The following is a 20179-nucleotide window of genomic DNA, read 5'->3' on the forward strand; positions in this document are numbered from 1 at the left end:
ACAGTAGGTAGCAATAATCTGACAGATTTTGGACTAGCTCATATTCTAAAGTGGTATTCTTTGGGTTTTCTTTATTTTTAAAAGTACTTACTGACCCACAGTTGCTCAGTCCAACTGCCAAAATATTGTGGCAGTGAGTAGGGAGGCTGGATCAATTCCATAGAGTGCTTTTGTAAAAAAAAAAAAAAAAAAGGGAAAATACTGAGAATCCTCATGAGGAGATAAACTAGTCCAAGACCAGTCAGATTTGTACTGCCTGCTGTAAGCAACAGCAGCATAGGAGAAGTATATCTTATAGTGCATTGTACTCTGGGAGATGTGTACACTTTATACAAAAGCATGCACGCGCCTTTTCAATTTTAACATTTTACGCAATAGTGGTCCTTTAACGGTGGAAACCAACAATGTTACAGGATACCAGAGCGGATCAATTTAGTAAAAACGGGGAGCAGGCATGTACTGGACGCAGTCCTCTTGCCCTGCACCATCGCCCCCCCCCCCCCCCCACGTTCTCCTCCCTCACCCCCCTTTCTACCCTAATTCACAGCCGCAGCTCAGTCCAGGTTGGCTGGGTTGGGCTGTAGTGCGCAGGCAACCATGTCCAGGGGTGTTTTGCACGTGCACACGACTTCACAATTTGTCATTGTGCTGTCATGCACATACGCAGAGTGCTCCTGGATGCACCTGTGCACTACAGCCTGACCCAGATGACTTGGACTGAGCTGCAGCTGCAATTTAGGGTATAAAGGGGGGGGGGGGGGCAGTGGGCATGAGGACTGCATCCAATACATGCCTGCTCCCCTTGTATTTACTAACTCGTTCCTCTCTGGTATCCTTTAATACGTAAATCTATCATCCTTCAAAATCAGAATCGTCATCGTCGGTAAGTCCAAACAGAGCTTCAAATTCAGCAGGGGTGACATCATCGGCATAAACATTGTCATCGTGGAAATAGTCATTGTCACTATCATTGCCGCCATGCTCATGCAAAGCGTGGTCTTCGATGCCATCCATGGGATTACTGATGCCACACTTCTGGAACGCACTTCGGATTGTGTCTTCTGGAATGGCTTCCCATGCATCCCGAACCCACTTTGCTATCATTTCTATTCCAGGCTTCATAAAACTCCTACCTTTGGCGAATCGGACTTCATCAGACGACACCCATTCAAGCCACATGCTTCGCACGCGGTCCTTGAAAAGTTTATTCAAAGGCACATCCAGGGGCTGTAACACGGATGAAAGTCCACCTGGAATAACCGCCAAAGTAGTCTTACAAGACTTGGCCATTTTTTTAATGCTGTCAGATGTATGAGCTTTAAACATATCCCAAACTAATAGCGACGATCTTTTCTCTAAGGCTGCTCCCGGTCGTTCATTCCAGATCTCTTCCAGCCATTTCTTGGTCCCTTGTTCGTCCATCCAGCCTTTGAGATGTGCACGCACGGTAATTCGCGGTGGGAATTTGGCTTTTTTAGGCAAATTCTCTCTCTTAAAAATAATGACAGGTCGCAGTTTGATTCCGTTGGCCAAACAAGACAGCACAACCGTGAAATGATTTTTTTCGTTCCCTGTCGCTCTCAGAAAACCAGATTTGTCTCTCAAACTTGCCACAATTCTTTTGCTCGGAAGATCGAAAGTCATTGCTGTTTCGTCCATATTCCCAATATCTCCAAGGTCGTAATTATAAAGCTTTCTTTGCTTTCTGATGAATTTATGGAACAATATAGCTTTCTCCTTAAGGTCTGGTGGCAACTTTTGCCAATTCTGTGTTTTTTGTCGCAAACAGAGACTATACCGGTTCATGAAGCGTGTACACCAGCCTCCCGACGCCGCAAATTTTTCAATTCCCTGCGTTTTATATTTGTCATCTTTTGCCATCTGTAGCGCACGTAAGCGAATTCCCATTCGTGTTACGCTGTATCCATTTTGACGACACTCCAGGACCCAGCTATTCAAGTCAGTCTCTAGAGCCCCATATACAGTTCTTATACCACGAAGAGCCTTTTTTGATTTAGGCATTCGTTGTAATTCATCCTTATGTTTCCTCCAATCTCGCACTTGTTTTTCGCAAATGTTGAATTCTCTGCTCGCCGTACAATTATTGGTTTCTTCTGCTCTTGACACGACCTTCAGTTTAAATCCAGCGTCATAAGACATACGTCTTCGTTTTCCTCCAACACTAGTCTTTCCTAGGTAATAAAAATAAAAATTCAGTAAGATTTTGCTGGCGTCACTATTAGCACCAGGGTTAGAAGAATGGTAGAGCGCCAATAGGCATATTCTTCTGCTGCACTTGGCTCCTCAGTTAGGAGACACATGGAGGCTGCAGCTGAAGAAGAATGAAGAGAAATACAGAAGGAAGGGCCAGGACATGCGGGACGACAGGAGGAGGTTGCCGCTAGGCCTCTGCTACCACCCAACATAGAAAGAGCAGACATGGAGTGAAGAACACAGGTTGCCGGGGACACAATAGTCATAACGGGGGCTACACAAAACACATGAGCCGATGGGGGGGGGGGGGGGGGCTGCCACCATGACCCTACTGCTGCCGGCTACAATGCTGCAGAACTGCTAATAGGGACACAGTGCTGCACACTGGCAACATGGAGTGGAGCTGCACGGGGCACACGTGATGGTCTGGATCACTGCCAGCTTTGGGGGGGGGGGGGGGGTAAAATCTTGTATTTTATTAATGCAAAATGCTGTCTGGGTTGTCACGTGACCACTCAAGTCAGCAGCAGTTGATTTCTTTGCAAAGATGCCAGCTTTTGCAATTGAAGAATTAACTCTTGTTACCTTGGGTGATCATGCAGACCACCCATTTTACATTACATTAAATACATGTCTTGAATCCCCTTACAAAGCTGAATTGCATTGATCAGTGGGTCTCGAATAGCAATATGCCAGGACACAGAGGATCACTGTGAGGAGCAGAGAGGCTATAATGCGGTGAGGTTGCAGGCTGGGCAAGCCCTACCATGAAGCCACCACAATCATTGGATTCAGGGGTCAATGATTAGGGGCATTGCCAGTGTAATGACAGCTTGTGTTGCCCTGTGTCACTAAACGGCAGGTCATCATCACTCACCTGCTCAGTGTGAGCTTTGTTCAGGGAGATGCTCAAAAGTTTGATCAGTTTGTGCTGCTTAGTCCTTTTGTGGGGGGAGGGTATTGTAGGAGTTCCAGAGGAACGCCTTCTTAGCCAAAGCCTCTTCTTCTTGTGTTGGCTTGCATCCTCAAGTCATTATATTTGAGGCACAGGATCTCCACAACCATCGTACAGACCACGACTTTGGAGGGTAGGAAGGCGACACCGTGAACTACTTCCATTTCCATGCTTGCAAAACATATCTCAGAAACCAGCGAGGCTGGGGGTCTGCATTGCGGCATGGAAATAGGTTGAGGCGCCTCCTCTCTAGCTTCTAAATCTGGGGTCTGTAGGAGGCATGGTTGCCGAGATATTCAGCTTTCAATTCAATTAATCAGAGGTGTATCTTTAATGTGCATGCCCAGACCTCGGAGCGCAATGTGGCACATGCTGGTAGAAACTGCCCCTACTGCGCATGTCTCTGTAACTGCCCTTCATCAGACCACAAAGAACATATTGTGCATGTGTGGCAGGACAAGCTGAGGGCCAGCATAAAATTACAGCAGCGGCATCAATGTGGTGAGCGGCAGCAGCGGAAGCTACATTACCTGGTCTATCACCAGGTCCTCTTCTGTTCTTGCACTGTGCCTCTCCTGCCACTGTGCGGCAGTATCTCTCCTTAGGTTCCCGATGCATGTCATGTGAGAGATGCTGCCGTATAGCTGAGCGGAGAGCCTAAGAGAGAAGGGCCCATATGCAATTCACTTTTTCTCCTGGGTTTTCTCCTATGTGACATTTTCACCACTTAGTGCTGATTCATGAAGCTGATTCACTTCTATAGCCTTGTGAGCTCCATGATTGCACCACACCCTAAATTCAAGGCTGCACATTGTGCGCATTATGGCAGTAAAGCGTGCCTTAAGTTATGCATGTTTCTTTAAATGCCGGGGCCAGTGCTGTAAAGTATTGTGACCGCAATACTTCACTACAGCGGCCGCTACTATGGCAAATAGCATAGTTACTATGTTAATTACATAGTAACTATGCTAATTAACATAGTAGCAGCCGCGATACTTCACAGCAGCGGCCCCGGCATTTAAAGAGACACTAAAGCGAAAAAAAAATTATGATATTATGATTTGTATGTGTAGTACAGCTAAGAAATAAAACATTAAGATCAGATACATCAGTCTAATTGTTTCCAGTACAGGAAGAGTTAAGAAATTTCAGTTGTTATCTCTATGCAAACAAGCCATTAACTCTCCGACTAAAGGCTCATACACACATCAGACCATAGTCTTTGGAAAATGAAAGACCACAGACCAATTTAAGGGCTGGTTCACACGGGCGTCTGCTGAGCTTTTGCTTGGCATTGCGTTCAAACGCCAGCGTTTAAACGCCAGCGTTTAAAAGCTAGCTTTTGAAAGCTTTTGAAAAGCGTTCAAGGCTAGCAGTTCTGGTCTCTGCTATTGTTTCCTCGCGTTTACTGCCTCTGAAAGCAGCATGTTGCTTTTGAGACTAGACGCAACGCTGGGATCTACTGCCAGGCTTTCATGAAAGCCTGCAAAAGCCAGCTCTAAACGCTCCCATTCACTTGCATGGGATGGCAGTAGATCCCAAAAAACGCTGCGTCTGAAACGCTGCGTTAAACGCCACAAAAACGCCCGTCTGAACCAGCCCTTACCCCCTTCCATGTAGTATGAGAGCCATACCTACACAGTCTATTCTATTGAGCTGATCTCCCCATCAGATAGAAAGCTTTGCAAGAAGCTGCACACAAAGATGCTGTAGGCATTTAAAAGATCAGTATCTGCAAAAGATATGTTCCTGCCAAAGATCCGTTCCTGCAAAATGCATTCATAGTCTGATATCTGCAGATCCTCATACACACCTTGTGTAACTGACATTCATCTGCAGATCAGATCCACCAGGATGGATTTTCAGATCTGCAGATGATTGTCTGATCTGCAGATGAATGTCAGTTAAACAAGGTGTGTATGATGATCTGCAGATCTCAGACTATGAATGCAATTTGCAGGACCAGATCTTTTGCAGATACTGATCTTTTGTGTCTGTACAGCATCTGTGTGTGCAGCATCTTGCAAAGATTTCTGTCTGATGGGGAGTTCAGCTCAATAGAAAAGACTGTGTAGGTATGGCTCTCATACTACATGGAAGGGGGTAAGATTGGTCTGTGATCTTTCATTTTCCAAAGACTATAGTCTGATGTGTGTATGAGCCTTAAGTCTTAAGGTAGCCATACACTGGTCGATTTGCCATTAGATCGACCAGCTGACAGATCCCTATCTGATCGAATCTGATCAGAGAGGGATCATATGGCTGCCTTTACTGCAAACAGATTGTGAATCGGTTTCAGCCTGAAATCGATCACAATCTGTTGAGCTGCTCCTGCTGCCTGCCCCCCCCCCCATTATATACATTATCTAAAGCTGGCTCCGGGTCCTCTTCTCCGCGCTGCACCCCGCACCGCATCCCAGCGTACACTGTGTTACTCCGTGACCAGGAAGTTCAAATAGAGCGCCCTCTATTTGAACTTCCTGGTCACTGCAGTGACACAGGAAGTTAATGTACGCTGGGATGGAAGCAGGAACAGAGCGGAGAAGACGCGGAGAAGATGCCTGGGAGCCAGCGTCAGGTAATGTATACCTGATCGGATCGGCCGCCGCTAGCGACGCGCTCCTTACCCGCGGGCGATCGACGGTATTTTTCCGCATGGTGCGATCGACGGACCGATCCGATTTCGGGAGGAAATCGGATCGGCAGGTGCGTTTAGCGCGAACGATTGGCAGCAGATTCGATCCCAGTGATCGAATCTGCTGTCGAAACGGCCGCAAATCGGGCCAGTGTATGGCCAGCTTAAGTCGTGGAGAGGGCTGTTATCTGACTGTTATTATCTCAACTGTAAGTGAACTGTTTACTTTTTCTCTGCTAGAGGAGAGGTCATTACTTCACAGACTGCTCTGAAAGACTCATTTTGAATGCCGAGTGTTGTGTAATCTGCACATATTATAGAATAATGCAATGTTAGAAAAAACACTGTATACCTGAAAATAAAAGTATGAGAATATTTTCTTTGCTGCTAATCTTCTAGTAATTATTCATAGTACACAACCAATTCACTATATCATATTTTTTTTTCCGCTTCAGTGTCTCTTTAACCTATTTTGGTTTCTGGACGTAGAAACTACGTCCAGAAACCATGTGCGCTACCGCGCGCCCCCGCGGCCGATCGCGCGCGTGCACGCGCACTCCCGGCCGCGGATTCGGTAGTCAGGGAATCAATATATCGGGCTATGAAGCCCGATCACTGATTCCTCTCCCCCGCTGAAAAAGCGACAGCTTCTCTCGGAAGCTGCGCCTTTTCTGGCCGTTCCCTTCCTGATGCGCCACTCTAAGCGTGTGTTACGCTTAGAGTGACGTCATGTAAACAAACTCATGGCCGCCATCTTGTGGCCAAAAAGTAATACTACACCTGAAAATGAAAATAAATTAAAATCAACACACATTTACATTATAAATCTATTGTTTACCCCCCACCCTCCCAAAACTACCCAAATAAAATGTTTACTATAAATAAAAAAAAACCATTACAATAAAAAAAAACAAAAAACATGTAAATATTTACCTAAGGGTCTAAACTTTTTAAATATCAATGTAAAGATGAAATATTTCTATTTTTTTTTATTTTAAACTTGTTAATAGTGATAGATGCAAAATGGAAAAAATGCACCTTTATTTCCAAATAAAATATTGTCGCCATACATTGTGATAGGAACATAATTTTAACGGTGTAATAACCGGGACATATGGGCATATACAATACGTGAGTTTTAATTATGGAGGCATGTATTATTTTAAAACTATAATGGCTGAAAACTGAGAAATAAGGAATTTTTCCATTTTTTTCTTATTCTTCCTGTTAAAATGCGTTTACAGTAAAGTGGCTCTTAGCAAAATGTACCCCCCAAAGAAAGCCTAATTGGTGGCGGAAAAAACAAGATATAGATCAGTTCATTGTGATAAGTAGTGATAAAGTTATAGGCTAATGAATGGGAGGTGAACATTTCTCTCGTGAAAACCACGGAACCTGAATGGGTTAAAGGAACGCGCACTGCAAGAAAGGCACGCTATGCTGCAACAGTGAGAGCAGCGTGCAGCCTTGAATTTAGATTGCGGTGCTGTCATGGAGCTCGAGCTGCTATAGAAGTGCAGCTTCATGAATCAGCCCCCCTGTCTATAAAAACCTTCCAAACCACCAGCAAGAAAATACTCAAAATAATGTTGACAGTACCTCTCTTTCTTCGGTTTCCGGCCTTTCCTGGTGTTATCACTTTACTGTCGCCTGTAAGCAACAGATGTTATTATGGTTATATACTTGATGCTCATTGACCTACAATTTCTGTTAATTGTTTAGATTTATATCCATTTGACACTTGGATCGAACTCAGCATGTCTACTGTAATATGTATATGTTATCAGCCTTTATAAATAAGCCTAATGCTAGGTACACACCATACAATTTTCTGTTAAGGGGCCCATACACCTAACGATTTTCCTGCCGATATACAGCAGAATCGATCACTGTGATCGAATCTGCTGTGAAATCGTTGCACAAACGCTGATCAAACGATCGATTTCCGGCTGAAATCGATCATTCCCGTCGATCCGTTCGTGCAGAAAATTTTGCTCGATCGCCAGCGGGTCGCGAGTGCGTCGATAGCGGCGTTCGAATGTCCGATGACCGACGCTGGCGGCAATACATTACCTGTTCCGCCGGCGCGTGTCTCCGCTGTCACCGCTGCTCCTTCTCCGCTGGGTTCCGGCAGGCTTCACTTCTTCCTGTCCCGACAGCGGAGAAGAAGACAGCGGAGACCAGGGGACTCGCGCCGGCCGGATCAGGTAATGTATGCAGGGGGGGCAGCAGCGGCAGCTTCCCAGATGGTGAATCGATTTCATGCTGAAACCTATTCACAATCTGTTTGCAGTAAAGGCATCCATACAATCTCTCTCTGATCAGATTCGATCAGAGAGGGATCTATCTGTTGGTCGATCTGATGGCAAATCGACCAGTGTATGGCCACCTTTAGATTTTGTTAGATTTAAGGTGCATACACACGCACTACAGCAGCCAAGGACGGGTCCGTCGGCACCTCCCGCTGGGCGGGTTTTCAGCGGACTGTTAAGGCTGTTCCTGAACGATCGCCAGGCAGATCGTTCAGGAACAGCCTTATCAGTCCACCGACAGTGCGTACACACGCACTACAGTCTGCTGAAAACCCGCCCAGCGGGAGGTGCCGACAGACCAGTCCTTGGCTGCTGTCGTGCGTGTGTACGCACCTTTACCTGCCAGATAGATAATTTCCAACATGTTGGAAATTATCTATCCAACCATCTATCTGCCTTGCAATCAGGCATTGTTCTACCAGCAGGAGATAACCAGAAGACCATGCACCAGAGATAAACCAGTGTCTACAGAAAATAATTTAAAGCCCTGGGAAAATTGAACGACAGTCTTCACGTGTAGACGTGCAGGCGACTGAGCGAGAATGACAGATAAGAAGAGGTTGAATCGTTCCGGCTGTCAGATTGATTTTGGAAAAGACGGTGAGAAGACGCCTGCAAACTGTGAATGTGTACACATATCTAGTACAATTATGCTATAATGTACTATTATTGACTATGCATCATCTATCGAGGTAAGCCACCTCTTTACTTTTTTCTTTTATTGATTTTAATGTATGGTATTACACCTGGGAGCCTCCTTCCAAGGGTTCCCCGTGATGGTCAGAGAGGGACAGTGCAAGAGATGAGGACCGCATGACAGACCAGGTAATTGTGCTCTGCTGTGGCTGCTCTACATAATGTAAAGGGGGAGTGAAGAGAAGGGGAAACACAAGGACTGTACTATAACTGTGTGTGGAGGGGGAAGCAGTACACACAGTCCAAACCACATGTGCCATGAGTGAGAGGGGTGTTGGGAAGATGTACTCTGGCCATGTTACTTGTTGGGGGGGGAGGGGGGTTATTGGAGGGTAAATGGGGCACAAACTTCATAACCGGCCCTGGTTGCAGGTGTGGGGAGCAGGGGCACAAACTGTCACCCGAGTATAAACTGAACCAAGATGTTGTATTGGGAGGCATTTAAAAGGGACCTGAGCAGAGTCCTAAAATCAAAATCTTGAAAGTTCTCAAAAAACTGAACTGCGCATGCGCAGGAGGCTTACGTGGTGCAAGCGTGATTGAGCCAGCAGCGTGGCCAGTGTTTTGCAAATTCTCAGTTGCGGACGCCTGCGTCCGAAGTCGCCCCACTAACGGGGCCGCCAGCGGGGCCACAGAGGGGACCCCGGAGGACGCCGAGGGACCTTGCGGGCTACAGGAGGCTGGAGGAAGCCCTAGGCAAGACGAGATTTTGATTTTAGGACTCTGCTCAGGGTCCCTTTAAAGTGAACCCAAGGTGATAGGGATATGGAGGCTGCCATATTAATTTCCTTTTAACCACTTGCCGACCGCGCACTCATAACGCGCATCGGCAAAGTGGCAGCTGCAGGACCAGCGACGCAGTATTGCGTCGCCAGCTGCAGGCTGATTAATCAGGAAGCAGACGCTCGTGCGAGCGGCTGCTTCCTGTCAATTCACGGCGGGGGGCTCCGTGAATAGCCTGCGGGCCGCCGATGGCGGCTCGCAGGCTAAATGTAAACACAAGCGGAAATAATCCGCTTTGTTTACATTTGTACGGCGCTGCTGCGCAGCAGCGCCGTAAGGCAGATCGGCGATCCCCGGCCAATCAGCGGCCGGGGATCGCCGCCATGTGACAGGGGACGTCCCGTCACTGGCTGCACAGGACGGATAGCGTCCTGTGCAGCCCGGATCTCCAGGGGGGGCCAGGTAGGAGAGGGAGGGGGAGGATTTCGCCGCGGAGGGGGGCTTTGAGGTGCCCCCCCCCGCAACACCCGCAGGCAGGAGCGATCAGACCCCCCCAGCACATCATCCCCCTAGTGGGGAAAAAATGGGGGCGATCTGGTCGCTCTGCCTGCACGCTGATCTGTGCTGGGGGCTGCAGAGCCCACCCAGCACAGATCAGCTACAACAGCGCTGGTCGTTAGGGGGGGTAAAGGGTGAGTCCTCAAGTGGTTAAACAATCCTAGTTGCCTGGCAGTCCTGCTGATCTATTTGGCTGCAGTAGTGAACTTAATTACACCAGAAACAAGCATGCAGCTAATCTTGTCAGACCTGAAAATATGTCAGAAACCCCCAACCTGCTGCATGCTGGTTCAGGGTCTATGGTTAAAAGTATTGGGAGGCAGAGGACCAGCAGGGCAGCCAGGCAACTGGTATTGCTTAAAAGGAAATAAATATGATGTGGAATGCATTCCGCAGTGGAATGCATTGCTACAGGAAGTCGTTATGGCAAACTCTATACCTGCATTTAAAGGAGGCTTAGATGCTTTCATTGCGTTGAAAGACATCCATGGCTACAATTACTAGGTAATGCCTAATGATGTTGATCTTGATTGCCATCTGGAGTCGGGAAGGAATTATTTTCCGTTTTGGGGCTAATTGGACCATGCCTTGTAAGGGTTTTTTCGCCTTTCGCTGGATCAACAGGGATTTGTGAGGGAGCAGGCTGGTGTTGTACTTTGTTCTCTGGTTGAACTCGATGGACCCTCCATATTATTCTCACCTCGGGTTCCCTTTAAGGAGCAAAAAAAATGTCTTGGTTTATACTTGAGTATATACGGGAGCAAACTGCCATTTTCAGATATCACTTTCATAGCTCCCTTCCCAATTTATTGGTTTAGTGTGACCTGTGCCATGTCCAGTCAGCACATATTTGCTAGTTTCTGGTAATAGGGGCGTTGTGGGTATACGGTTTCCATATTTACTTCCACATGTTTCCAGATTTACTTCCACAATACCCCTCCTGAATGCATCATTTCCAGGCAGTGAGTGCATATGCTAATAATATAGCCCTTTACAAAATTCCCAGTGGTTCTGGTCCCCACCCTTGCATTAGTAATCAGTCGTCTTGGAATAAAGATGGACCTTTCATATGGTGTAAAGTATCTCCCCCTCATTTGTTGGTACAATGATGTTACACTGAGAAATATGTAGATGGGCCTTTCATATGGTGTACAGTACCTACCCCTCATTTGTTGGTACTATGATGTTATACTGAGGAATGGAGACGGGCCTTTCATATGGTATACAGTATCTCCTCCTCATTTGTTGGTGATAGGATGTTATAATGAGGAATGGAGATGGGCCTTTCATATGGTGTACAGTATCTCCTCCTCATTTGTTGGTGCTATGATGTTATACTGAGGAATGGAGATGGGCCTTTCATATGGTGTACAGTATATCCTCCTCATGTGTTGGTGCTATGATGTTATACTGAGGAAAGGAGATGGGCCTTTCATATGGTGTACAGTATCTCCTCCCCATTTGTTGGTGCTATGATGTTATACTGAGGAATGTAGATGGGCCTTTCATATGGTGTACAGTATCTCCTCCTCATTTGTTGGTGATATGATGTTATACTGAGGAATGGAGAGGGGCCTATCATATAGTGTACAGTATCTCCTCCTCATTTGTTGGTGATATGTTGTTATACTAAGGAATGGAGATGGGCCTTTCATATGGTGTACAGTAGCTCCTCCTCATTTGTTGGTGCTATGATGTTACACTGAGAAATATGTAGATGGGCCTTTCATATGGTGTACAGTACCTACGCCTCATTTGTTGGTACTATGATGTTATACTGAGGAATGGAGACGGGCCTTTCATATGGTATACAGTATCTCCTCCTCATTTGTTGGTGCCATGATGTTATACTGAGAAATGGAGATGGGCCTTTCATATGGAGTACAGTATCTCCTCCTCATTTGTTGGTGCTATGATGCTATACTGAGGAATGGAGATGGGCCTATCATATAGTGCAGTGGAGGACTGGGACCTTTTGGCCTGGGGGGGAAGCACAAACCAGAGGCCCGTCATCATGGCAGCCCCAGCCCAAATGATGTCACACACGCACCCCACGTCGTATATGCCAGTAGTCACGTGGATCACCAATACATGCAACGGGTGCACATAATACATTTTGAGGGACAACGGCTGGGGTTTACGTCGTGTCTATCATTCTTGGTTATTGCATGCCGTGATTATCGCACCTGACAACCACATTGGCCTGAGATTTCCCAACATCTCAGATTGATACATTCAACCGTTTTCCACCCAAAATGTTTATCTGATTCGATAATATCAAAACGGACGGTCGACCGGCTGTCAAGTCAACAGATGTATGGCCACTTTAATTCCCCAAAGCTCATTCCACCCCTCCCCCCCCCCCCCACCACACTTATGTCCTCCCCTTCACCACCATCTCTACTAATCCCTCAAATATGCCCCTCTTCCACCTCGGATATCCCCTCCCCCTTTACCAGACACATCCTTACTGACCTTCCTGCTGGCACCATGATCCATGCCTCGTTAATGCTAATTTCCAAAGTTTCGATACCCCTCCTTCCACTGTTTTCACTCTCCCCCAACATCCATGCCTTGCTTACCTGCTGTTTTCACTCTCCCCCAACATCCATGCCTTGCTTACCTGCTGTTTTCACTCTCCCCCAACATCCATGCCTTGCTTTCCTGCTTTTTATTGGTGGTGAATCACTGCCTGCCCACGACCCACTTCACTATAGTATGAAACCCTATAGGCCACATCCATACTCAGTACTGACAGGTGGAAAAGCCATTATGATTCGATCATAGTGAAAGAATCAGTCCGTAACAATTGATGCATGTGTGGCCAACAAGAGAGGAGAAAGAGGGCAAAGCAGGTGGTTTTGGTGCACGGCGCTCAGCATCGGTTACCCAAACTAGGAGACCCATAGCAGCAATAATATGCTGCACGCGGCGCGTAAGGGAAATTCGGGGCTCCGGTGATCGCCATACCCCAAATTACACCTCCCTCAGAGTTGCAACAACTCGGAGGGGGAATAGTATTTAACACAGCTAAGGAGTTTAGTGGCAGCAGGAAGAGCCATCATTCGGTGCTCCCGCCGCCCAACTTACCCATAGCATACAAATACTAGGGGCTCAGACACACTATAAGCGCTTTTATGAGCACTTTTTAGCCATCAGAACTTTCTGAGAGCTTTTTAAAAAGGGCTTCCATTGACTTACTTTAAGATCATGGTAAAATCATGATCGCGGTAAAAACGCTCAGAAAAGCGCTTATAGTCTGTCTGAGACCTTATGCAGAGAAGGGGAGAAACGTTGGAGGAGAGAAAAGCTGAAAGAGAAGGAAGAAGATAGTTAAGTGACAAGACAATATGTTCTGTACAACGCTGTGGAAGATGGGGGCGCTATATAAATACTAAATAATAATAGCAATAATTTGCCTCACCAGGATTGCACTTTTATTTAGACACAGCCAGCCAGCACTAGGGAAAGAGGGAAACAAAGGTGAATGAGGGAGGGCTGGTGCCAACCAAGAGTGCTTCTGAGCGTTTTTCAAATCGACAGTGATTTGAAAAGAGCTTGGCTAATGTTACTCTATGACTGTGTTCTCAGAGCAGCGTTGTGATTTTTTAAAAATTGCAAACACACTGCATGTAGCATTTTTGGAGCGATTCATTCAAAAATCTCTCTGAAAAATCGCTTCACAAAATCACACTCGCAAGTTGCTAGCAATTGCTATTGCGATTTTGGCGTGCACTAGCCCAGAGAGAGGAGGAGTGGAGAGAGACTGAGAATAGCCTGAGATAGAGCAGAGCAGTATTGCAGTCTCACATCACACAGAGGCTGCTTGCCTGCAATATGACTCCTGTCCCTGCCAGTCTCTCACACAAGTCAGAAAGCAGCCCTCCTGGAGTCTAGGGACTGTCAAAAACTTTTCTACTGGTTTAACGCCTTATCCACACATGCAGTCATTATAACAATGGGGAGAGACAAGACAGATGTTTGCCCATGGACCCTCCAGACAAGCTCTGCATCATGCTGTGTATATTTACCAGCTTGCCTGCCCTCTAATTGCACTTTTATCAGCTAGCCTAGTGTTTCACATTGCATTACAACAACAAACCTGAATGAAAGGCGGCCTGGGGGGAGATTGCCCCCCTTCCCCCCTAGCCAGTCCGCCCCTGATATAGTGTACAGTATCTTCTCCTCATTTGTTGGTGCTATCATGTTATATTGAGGAATGGAGATGGGCCTTTCATATGGAGTACAGTATCTCCTCCTCATTTGTTGGCACTATGATGTAATACTGAGGAATGGATATGGACCTTTCATATGGTGTACAGTATCTCCCTCTCATTTGTTGGTACTATGATGTTATACTGAGGAATGGAGATGGACCTTTCATATGGTGTACAGTATCTCCTCCTCATTTGTTGGTACTATGATGTTATACTGAGGAATGGAGATGGACCTTTCATATGGTGTACAGTATCTCCTCCTCATTTGTTGGTACTATGATGTAATACTGAGGAATGGATATGGACCTTTCATATGGTGTACAGTATCTCCCTCTCATTTGTTGGTTCTATAATGTTATACTGTGGAATGGAGATGGACCTTTCATATGGTGTACAGTATCTCCTCATTTGTTGGTACTATGATGTTATACTGAGGAATGGAGATGGACCTTTCATATGGTGTACAGTATCTCCTCCTCATTTGTTGGTACTATAATGTTATACTGAGGAATGGAGATGGGCCTGCCATATGGTGTACAGTATCTCCTCCTCATTTGTTGGTACTATGATGTTCTACTGAGGAATGGAGATGGGCCTTTCATATGGTGTACAGCATCTCCTCCTCATTTGTTGGTACTATGATGTTATACTGAGGAATGGAGATGGACCTTTCATATGGTGTACAGTATCTCCTCCTCATGTGTTGGTACTATGCTGTTATACTGAGGAATGGAGATGGGCCTTTCATATGGTGTACAGTATCTCCTCCTCATTTGTTGGTACTATGATGTTATACTGAGGAATGGAGATTGGCCTTTCATATGATGTACAGTATCTCCTCCTCATTTGTTGGTACTATGATGTTATACTGAGGAATGGAGATTGTATTTTATGTAGAGCACTGAAAGAAATTACGTTGCTCAAACACAACTTTTGAGCATCACATTTAAACCAGTTTTGCATTATTCATTTTTCTATTACAAGGTTGAAATGTCTCCCTCTACCGAGAGGTCACAGCAGATAATCAAGAAGGAGCTGGGAGGCAGTGTCCCTGTTCAAATCTGTGTTTCCTTATTTGGAAACCCGGATAATCCCATTCACAGGGACTAAAGCAAATCCCAAGCGAAAATAAACTTATGAGATAATGAATTGTTTGTGCAGTATGGATAATAAATAGAACATGAGTAGCAAAGAAGAGAGAGTCTCATATCGCTTTCCAGTACAAGAAGAGTGGTTATCTATACAAAATAAATTCTCTGAGCTTATCATCCAACTTGGTCTTGTTTTCTGAAGAGCTTAAAACAGTCAAGAAACAGTGAGAGGCAGCTTGAGATGAGGTTTTACTACAAGAAAGATCAAAGTGTCATTACTACTGCTTTGTTTTACAGCTTAAAAGACAGTGTGCATTATAAACTGCAACTGTGAAAGTCTTATGCAATGTTATAAATAAAGCTATATACTGTATATTCTGGCATATAAGACTACTTTTTAACCCTTGAAAATCATCGGAAAAGTCAAGGGTCGTCTTATACCCCTTATGTCATTGATGCTGTGTGATATACCCTGTCCTGTTACCGCCTCTCAGATCTCGCTGCTGAGGACTGTAGTGAAGCGGCGCAGGCGCACATCTGCAAGATCTGAAAGGCAGAGAAGGAGGTAAATACAAGGGCAGGCCCGAAGGGTGAAAGAGGCGTGTTTTATGGGCACAGCGCAATCTATTCTTCCATACTGCTCTGATAAACAGGTAGGCAAGGAGAGCTGACCAATCCACTTAGGGAGAGGGAGAGTTGATCAATCCAATGAGTCAATCGCCTGCATACTGTTATATACTGGGTACAACGTACAGTACAGCACCAGTATCTGATCATGCATAGCCCCAGTATATGATTTTTTTTTTTTTTTTTTTTTATTTGGTGTGCGTTGGAAGAGGGGTAGTCTTATAAGGCGAGTATATCCCAAACTCTATATTTTAACTTCAAAAGTTGGGGGGTCATCTTATATGCCGGAATATACGGTTACTGAAAATAAAAATGAGACTTTTACGTTGCTACTAATGTTCTATTAATTATCTGTATTAAACATACAATTCATTATATCATGTTTTTTTTTTTCCCTTCCGTGTCACTTTAAGAACCATAACTTGGGGAGAGAGCAAGGGGGCTGCATTCCATGTCGCACTTCATGTGACTTTAATGCTTCCTCCTTCCAAGCCGCCAGTATTGTTTCTGGACTACTATGTACAGCATTAATCGGATTCCCAAATAAGGAAACCCGGATTTGAACAGGGAATGGGGGAATCAGCATTTTTTTTCCTGTGAGAACCCACCTAGTCCCTATGGCCCACTGGAGGAAGCAGAGGGAGGAGGTGGATCAGGTGATGTACTTTGTAGAGACACTTCTGAGTCATGTGACTAAGGGCTCATTTCCACTATCGCGAATTCGCATGCGTTTTTCGCATGCAAATTCGCATAGCAATACAAGTGAATGGGACTGTTTCCACTTGTCAGGATTCCTTTGCGTTTTTCTGTGCAGAAAAAATTCGCATGGCAGAGCCATCAGAATTCGCATACCGCATACCGCTATGCGAATCGCATACAATGCATTTAATAGGAAATTCGCATGAGGTTTGGGTATGCGAATTTTCATGCGAATTTTCATGCGAATTCGCACAGAAACAATGGAAAAGCACACCAGCACTGCCATGGTTAAATTCGCATACATCGTCATCCATGCGAATTCGCGTGCGAATACGCATGAAAATTCGCATGGACCCGCATGCGAATTTCGCATCCGCATGCGAATTTTTACCGCGGCGATTCGCACCGCACAAGTGGAAATGCAGCCTGACTGTTCCTAAAAGAGTTTCGCTACGTACACACATGCAAGAATTGTCACCCATCAGGGATTGAGAAATGATCCCCCGGGTGACAATTCACGGAACGATGCTGTTCAGACACATCCTAGCCTTGGGGCCAGCGATGTGCTCCGTTGCTATGGAGGAGGGGGCAGAAAGACGGCAATCGGTGGGCGACGGAGTGGCTTAAATTGATTGGCGGGGCTAGTAAAAAAGCATTGCCAATGGTCGTGCATGGGCATCAGGGGTCTTTAAAAATCTGACAGGACGGACCTTTAACGATGCCCGAGAAATATTGATCGGTGACCGCTGTACTCACACAATGATCGTCGTCTGAAACGGTCATTATCAGCCATTTTAGATAACGTTATCACAGGTGTGTACGTAGCTTTACTCTGGAGCAGCTGCATCAAATATAAAAACTGTAAATAATGGCAGAGATCCTTGTTCACCTTCTAACAATAAAGAATCCCAGATGTTTAATCAGAGTTTTTTAGAATTATTTCTACTTTTATTTAGACTTTAACCACCTAACTTTTTAACACAAAAACATTTCAAGTAGACAAAGTAAGAATAAACACAAAGTATACCATAAAAAAAAACCTCAACCCACTCCTCCCCTGCAAAGTATGTCGTTTTGGGCAATGTGTCCCGTATTTAACTCTCCCAGGAGATCTGTATGTCCAGGAAGCATCAGCCTCTTGTATTAAGTATCCATTGGAGGGAAAAAAAGCTGTGAGCAAATGCTATCAGTAAACTATCCTCATTTATGACATTAATCAGCTGTCCTACAATACAGTACATATGTATTCTACATCAGGCACTTGCATTGGGGAATCTCCTTGTTCATTCTGTAGCCACACAGTCCAGACATTATGAGCTTTGGGGGGCACTTCCGAAAGGAAAATATGTTGCTCTGTAACGATGTAGATGGGAATGCATGAAAGTCTTCCAGAATGTTATTGTTGGTGCCCTCATATTTTCCCACAGTTATTGATCTCCTTGCATAGGACCCACGTAGACTTAAGGTGCACACACATTTGTCGATATTTCTTGTTAATTCTCGACAGAATCGATCACCGTGATTGAATCTGCTACAGCGTTCTCCCCAGAATATTTTTCCAGCCGGGTGGCATGAAAAAGTAGCCAGGTGGAGAGTGACGAGGGAAAGCAGGGCCGGTGCAACTCTGCTTACAGCATAGGAGGAGGTCAAGGAGGCGAGCCGATGACAGTCACGTGCTCCCCAAGTTTGGCCAGGTGGAGCACCTGGCTAAAAAAGCCTGGGGAGAACACTGTGCTAAAAATCAAAGCACCAACGTTGCGGCAGTATCGGTAATTTAATCGATTCAGGCGGAAAATGATCGACAATCCAAACTATTTCAGCTGAAAACGACTGATAATTTAATTGATTTCAACCAAAAATCAATCGCATCATACGTCTGCAACGGATGAAAGATATGATTGGCAGCGGAAGCAGATCGATGCCCATAGCATGCATTGAGTAGTGCAACTCTGCAGTTCAATAGATTTTTAATAGATTTCAAGCTGAAAGCTATCAAAAATCTATGTCTAGTGTGTGGAAGGATTCCATCAACCTCTGACCCGTTATTTTTTTTGGCCACATCTACTGTGTGGGCACCTTAAGAAGAGTTTTCTCAACACTTGGAGAAGCTCAGTCCTCTGTGAGTCCAGACAGGCACACCTTAGGTGCTGCAGTGATTCCTGAGTCAGTTGAATCCACAATAAAGTAAAGTCACTAATCAGTGATCAAAGGCATGGAATACAAGTTCAAATACTATGAATACGATTCAGCCAAGGCGCTTTATATCTCCAGCATTGAGATGGAATAGACTCTTTGTATGACACTGTCTGGATGGGGTATAATAAGCACAGAGCAGATGCTTGAAATTAGCCACCCAGTCTTGCAGATATTAGATGTATGAATGGATATAGATCCACTCATCCTGCATGATTCTTATTGCAGGTTCAGTATTAGTTGCTGTCATTTCTTTTTAATGCTTTTGGGGGGAGGGGGGGAGTTGGTTAAGTTCTCAGATAAGTACAACTCAACTTTTACCCTCACTAACATTTCCTTTAGAGTTGGCCAAACACAAATAGATTTCCAACCAACATTCCAAAAAGATCGATTCCTTTTGAAAAGGAATTGAAGAAATCGACTCCTACCACAGACTGCACATTGATTTTCAAAAGATCCCAGCAGGAAAGAGCTATAGGTCTGCACTGGTCTTACACTCAAAGGAGCCTTTGTTTTTCTTAGGCTTTCACACAAGGGGGTTGATGCACTAAAGTGCAGTAATATTGCCAGACAGCGCACACCAATATTGACATTATTTTTAGCATTTTACCACCGGTTACTGTATTAGCAGGACCTGTGGTACTTGAGTAGTGCAAACGTTGCCATGGTAAATGGGCGGTACTAACGAGCATTACCATAGCAACACAGGTGCCACTTAAGTACCGCAGGTCACGCTAACAGTGTAACTCGCAGTATAATGCTGCCGGTAACAACATTACTGCACATTGGAGCCTCAACCCCTAAGTTTGTTGCGTTGTGCAATGGCCAATATAATTGCATGCATCAAAATGTAATGCAGTATTATTTTAATGGGGCCTTTCACACTGGTTTTTCTGCAGTCCGATGAGCCCCAACGGAAAAAGACACTGCCCGCAGTGCATTACCAGGGCGATGCCCGCAGTTCAAAGCATAAGTCTGTGGGTTGTATGGTGCACTGTACATTGCGGTGCGATCCGATCTCTGTGGATGTGCACCGCAATCTAGTATGAAAGTAGCCTTAGGGATCAATGCAATATGGGAAACCCTTGTTTGAATATACCTGTATAAGGATATTAGTAATATAATCTATATGCTTTTTACAGAATTCTATGGGTATCCCCCTCTGGTTTTAGAATGCAGAAATTGTTTCTGCTGAGCCTGTTATGGGCCTCAACAGATTTCTCTCTGAGTGATTTAAATTGCCTGTGCAATGCCGTAAT

At 45.2% G+C, this 20179-nt stretch overlaps 1 protein-coding gene across 1 annotated transcript in view; it reads right to left on the reverse strand.

Annotated features, from left to right (window-relative positions):
- Window positions 1–759: 759 nt before the first annotated feature.
- LOC137535035 (uncharacterized) overlaps window positions 760–20179 on the reverse strand; it is a 39668-nt gene continuing 20248 nt past the window's right edge. Inside the window, exons 7-8 of the mRNA XM_068256797.1 lie at window positions 7404–7454; window positions 760–2192 (exon numbers count right to left, since the gene is read on the reverse strand). Of these exons, the coding sequence (XP_068112898.1) occupies window positions 853–2192; window positions 7404–7454 (1391 nt within the window). The 3' untranslated portion in view covers window positions 760–852. The remainder of the gene's footprint in view (window positions 2193–7403; window positions 7455–20179) is intronic.

Source organism: Hyperolius riggenbachi, chromosome 10 (assembly GCF_040937935.1).
Source record: "Hyperolius riggenbachi isolate aHypRig1 chromosome 10, aHypRig1.pri, whole genome shotgun sequence".
NCBI lineage: Eukaryota > Metazoa > Chordata > Amphibia > Anura > Hyperoliidae > Hyperolius > Hyperolius riggenbachi.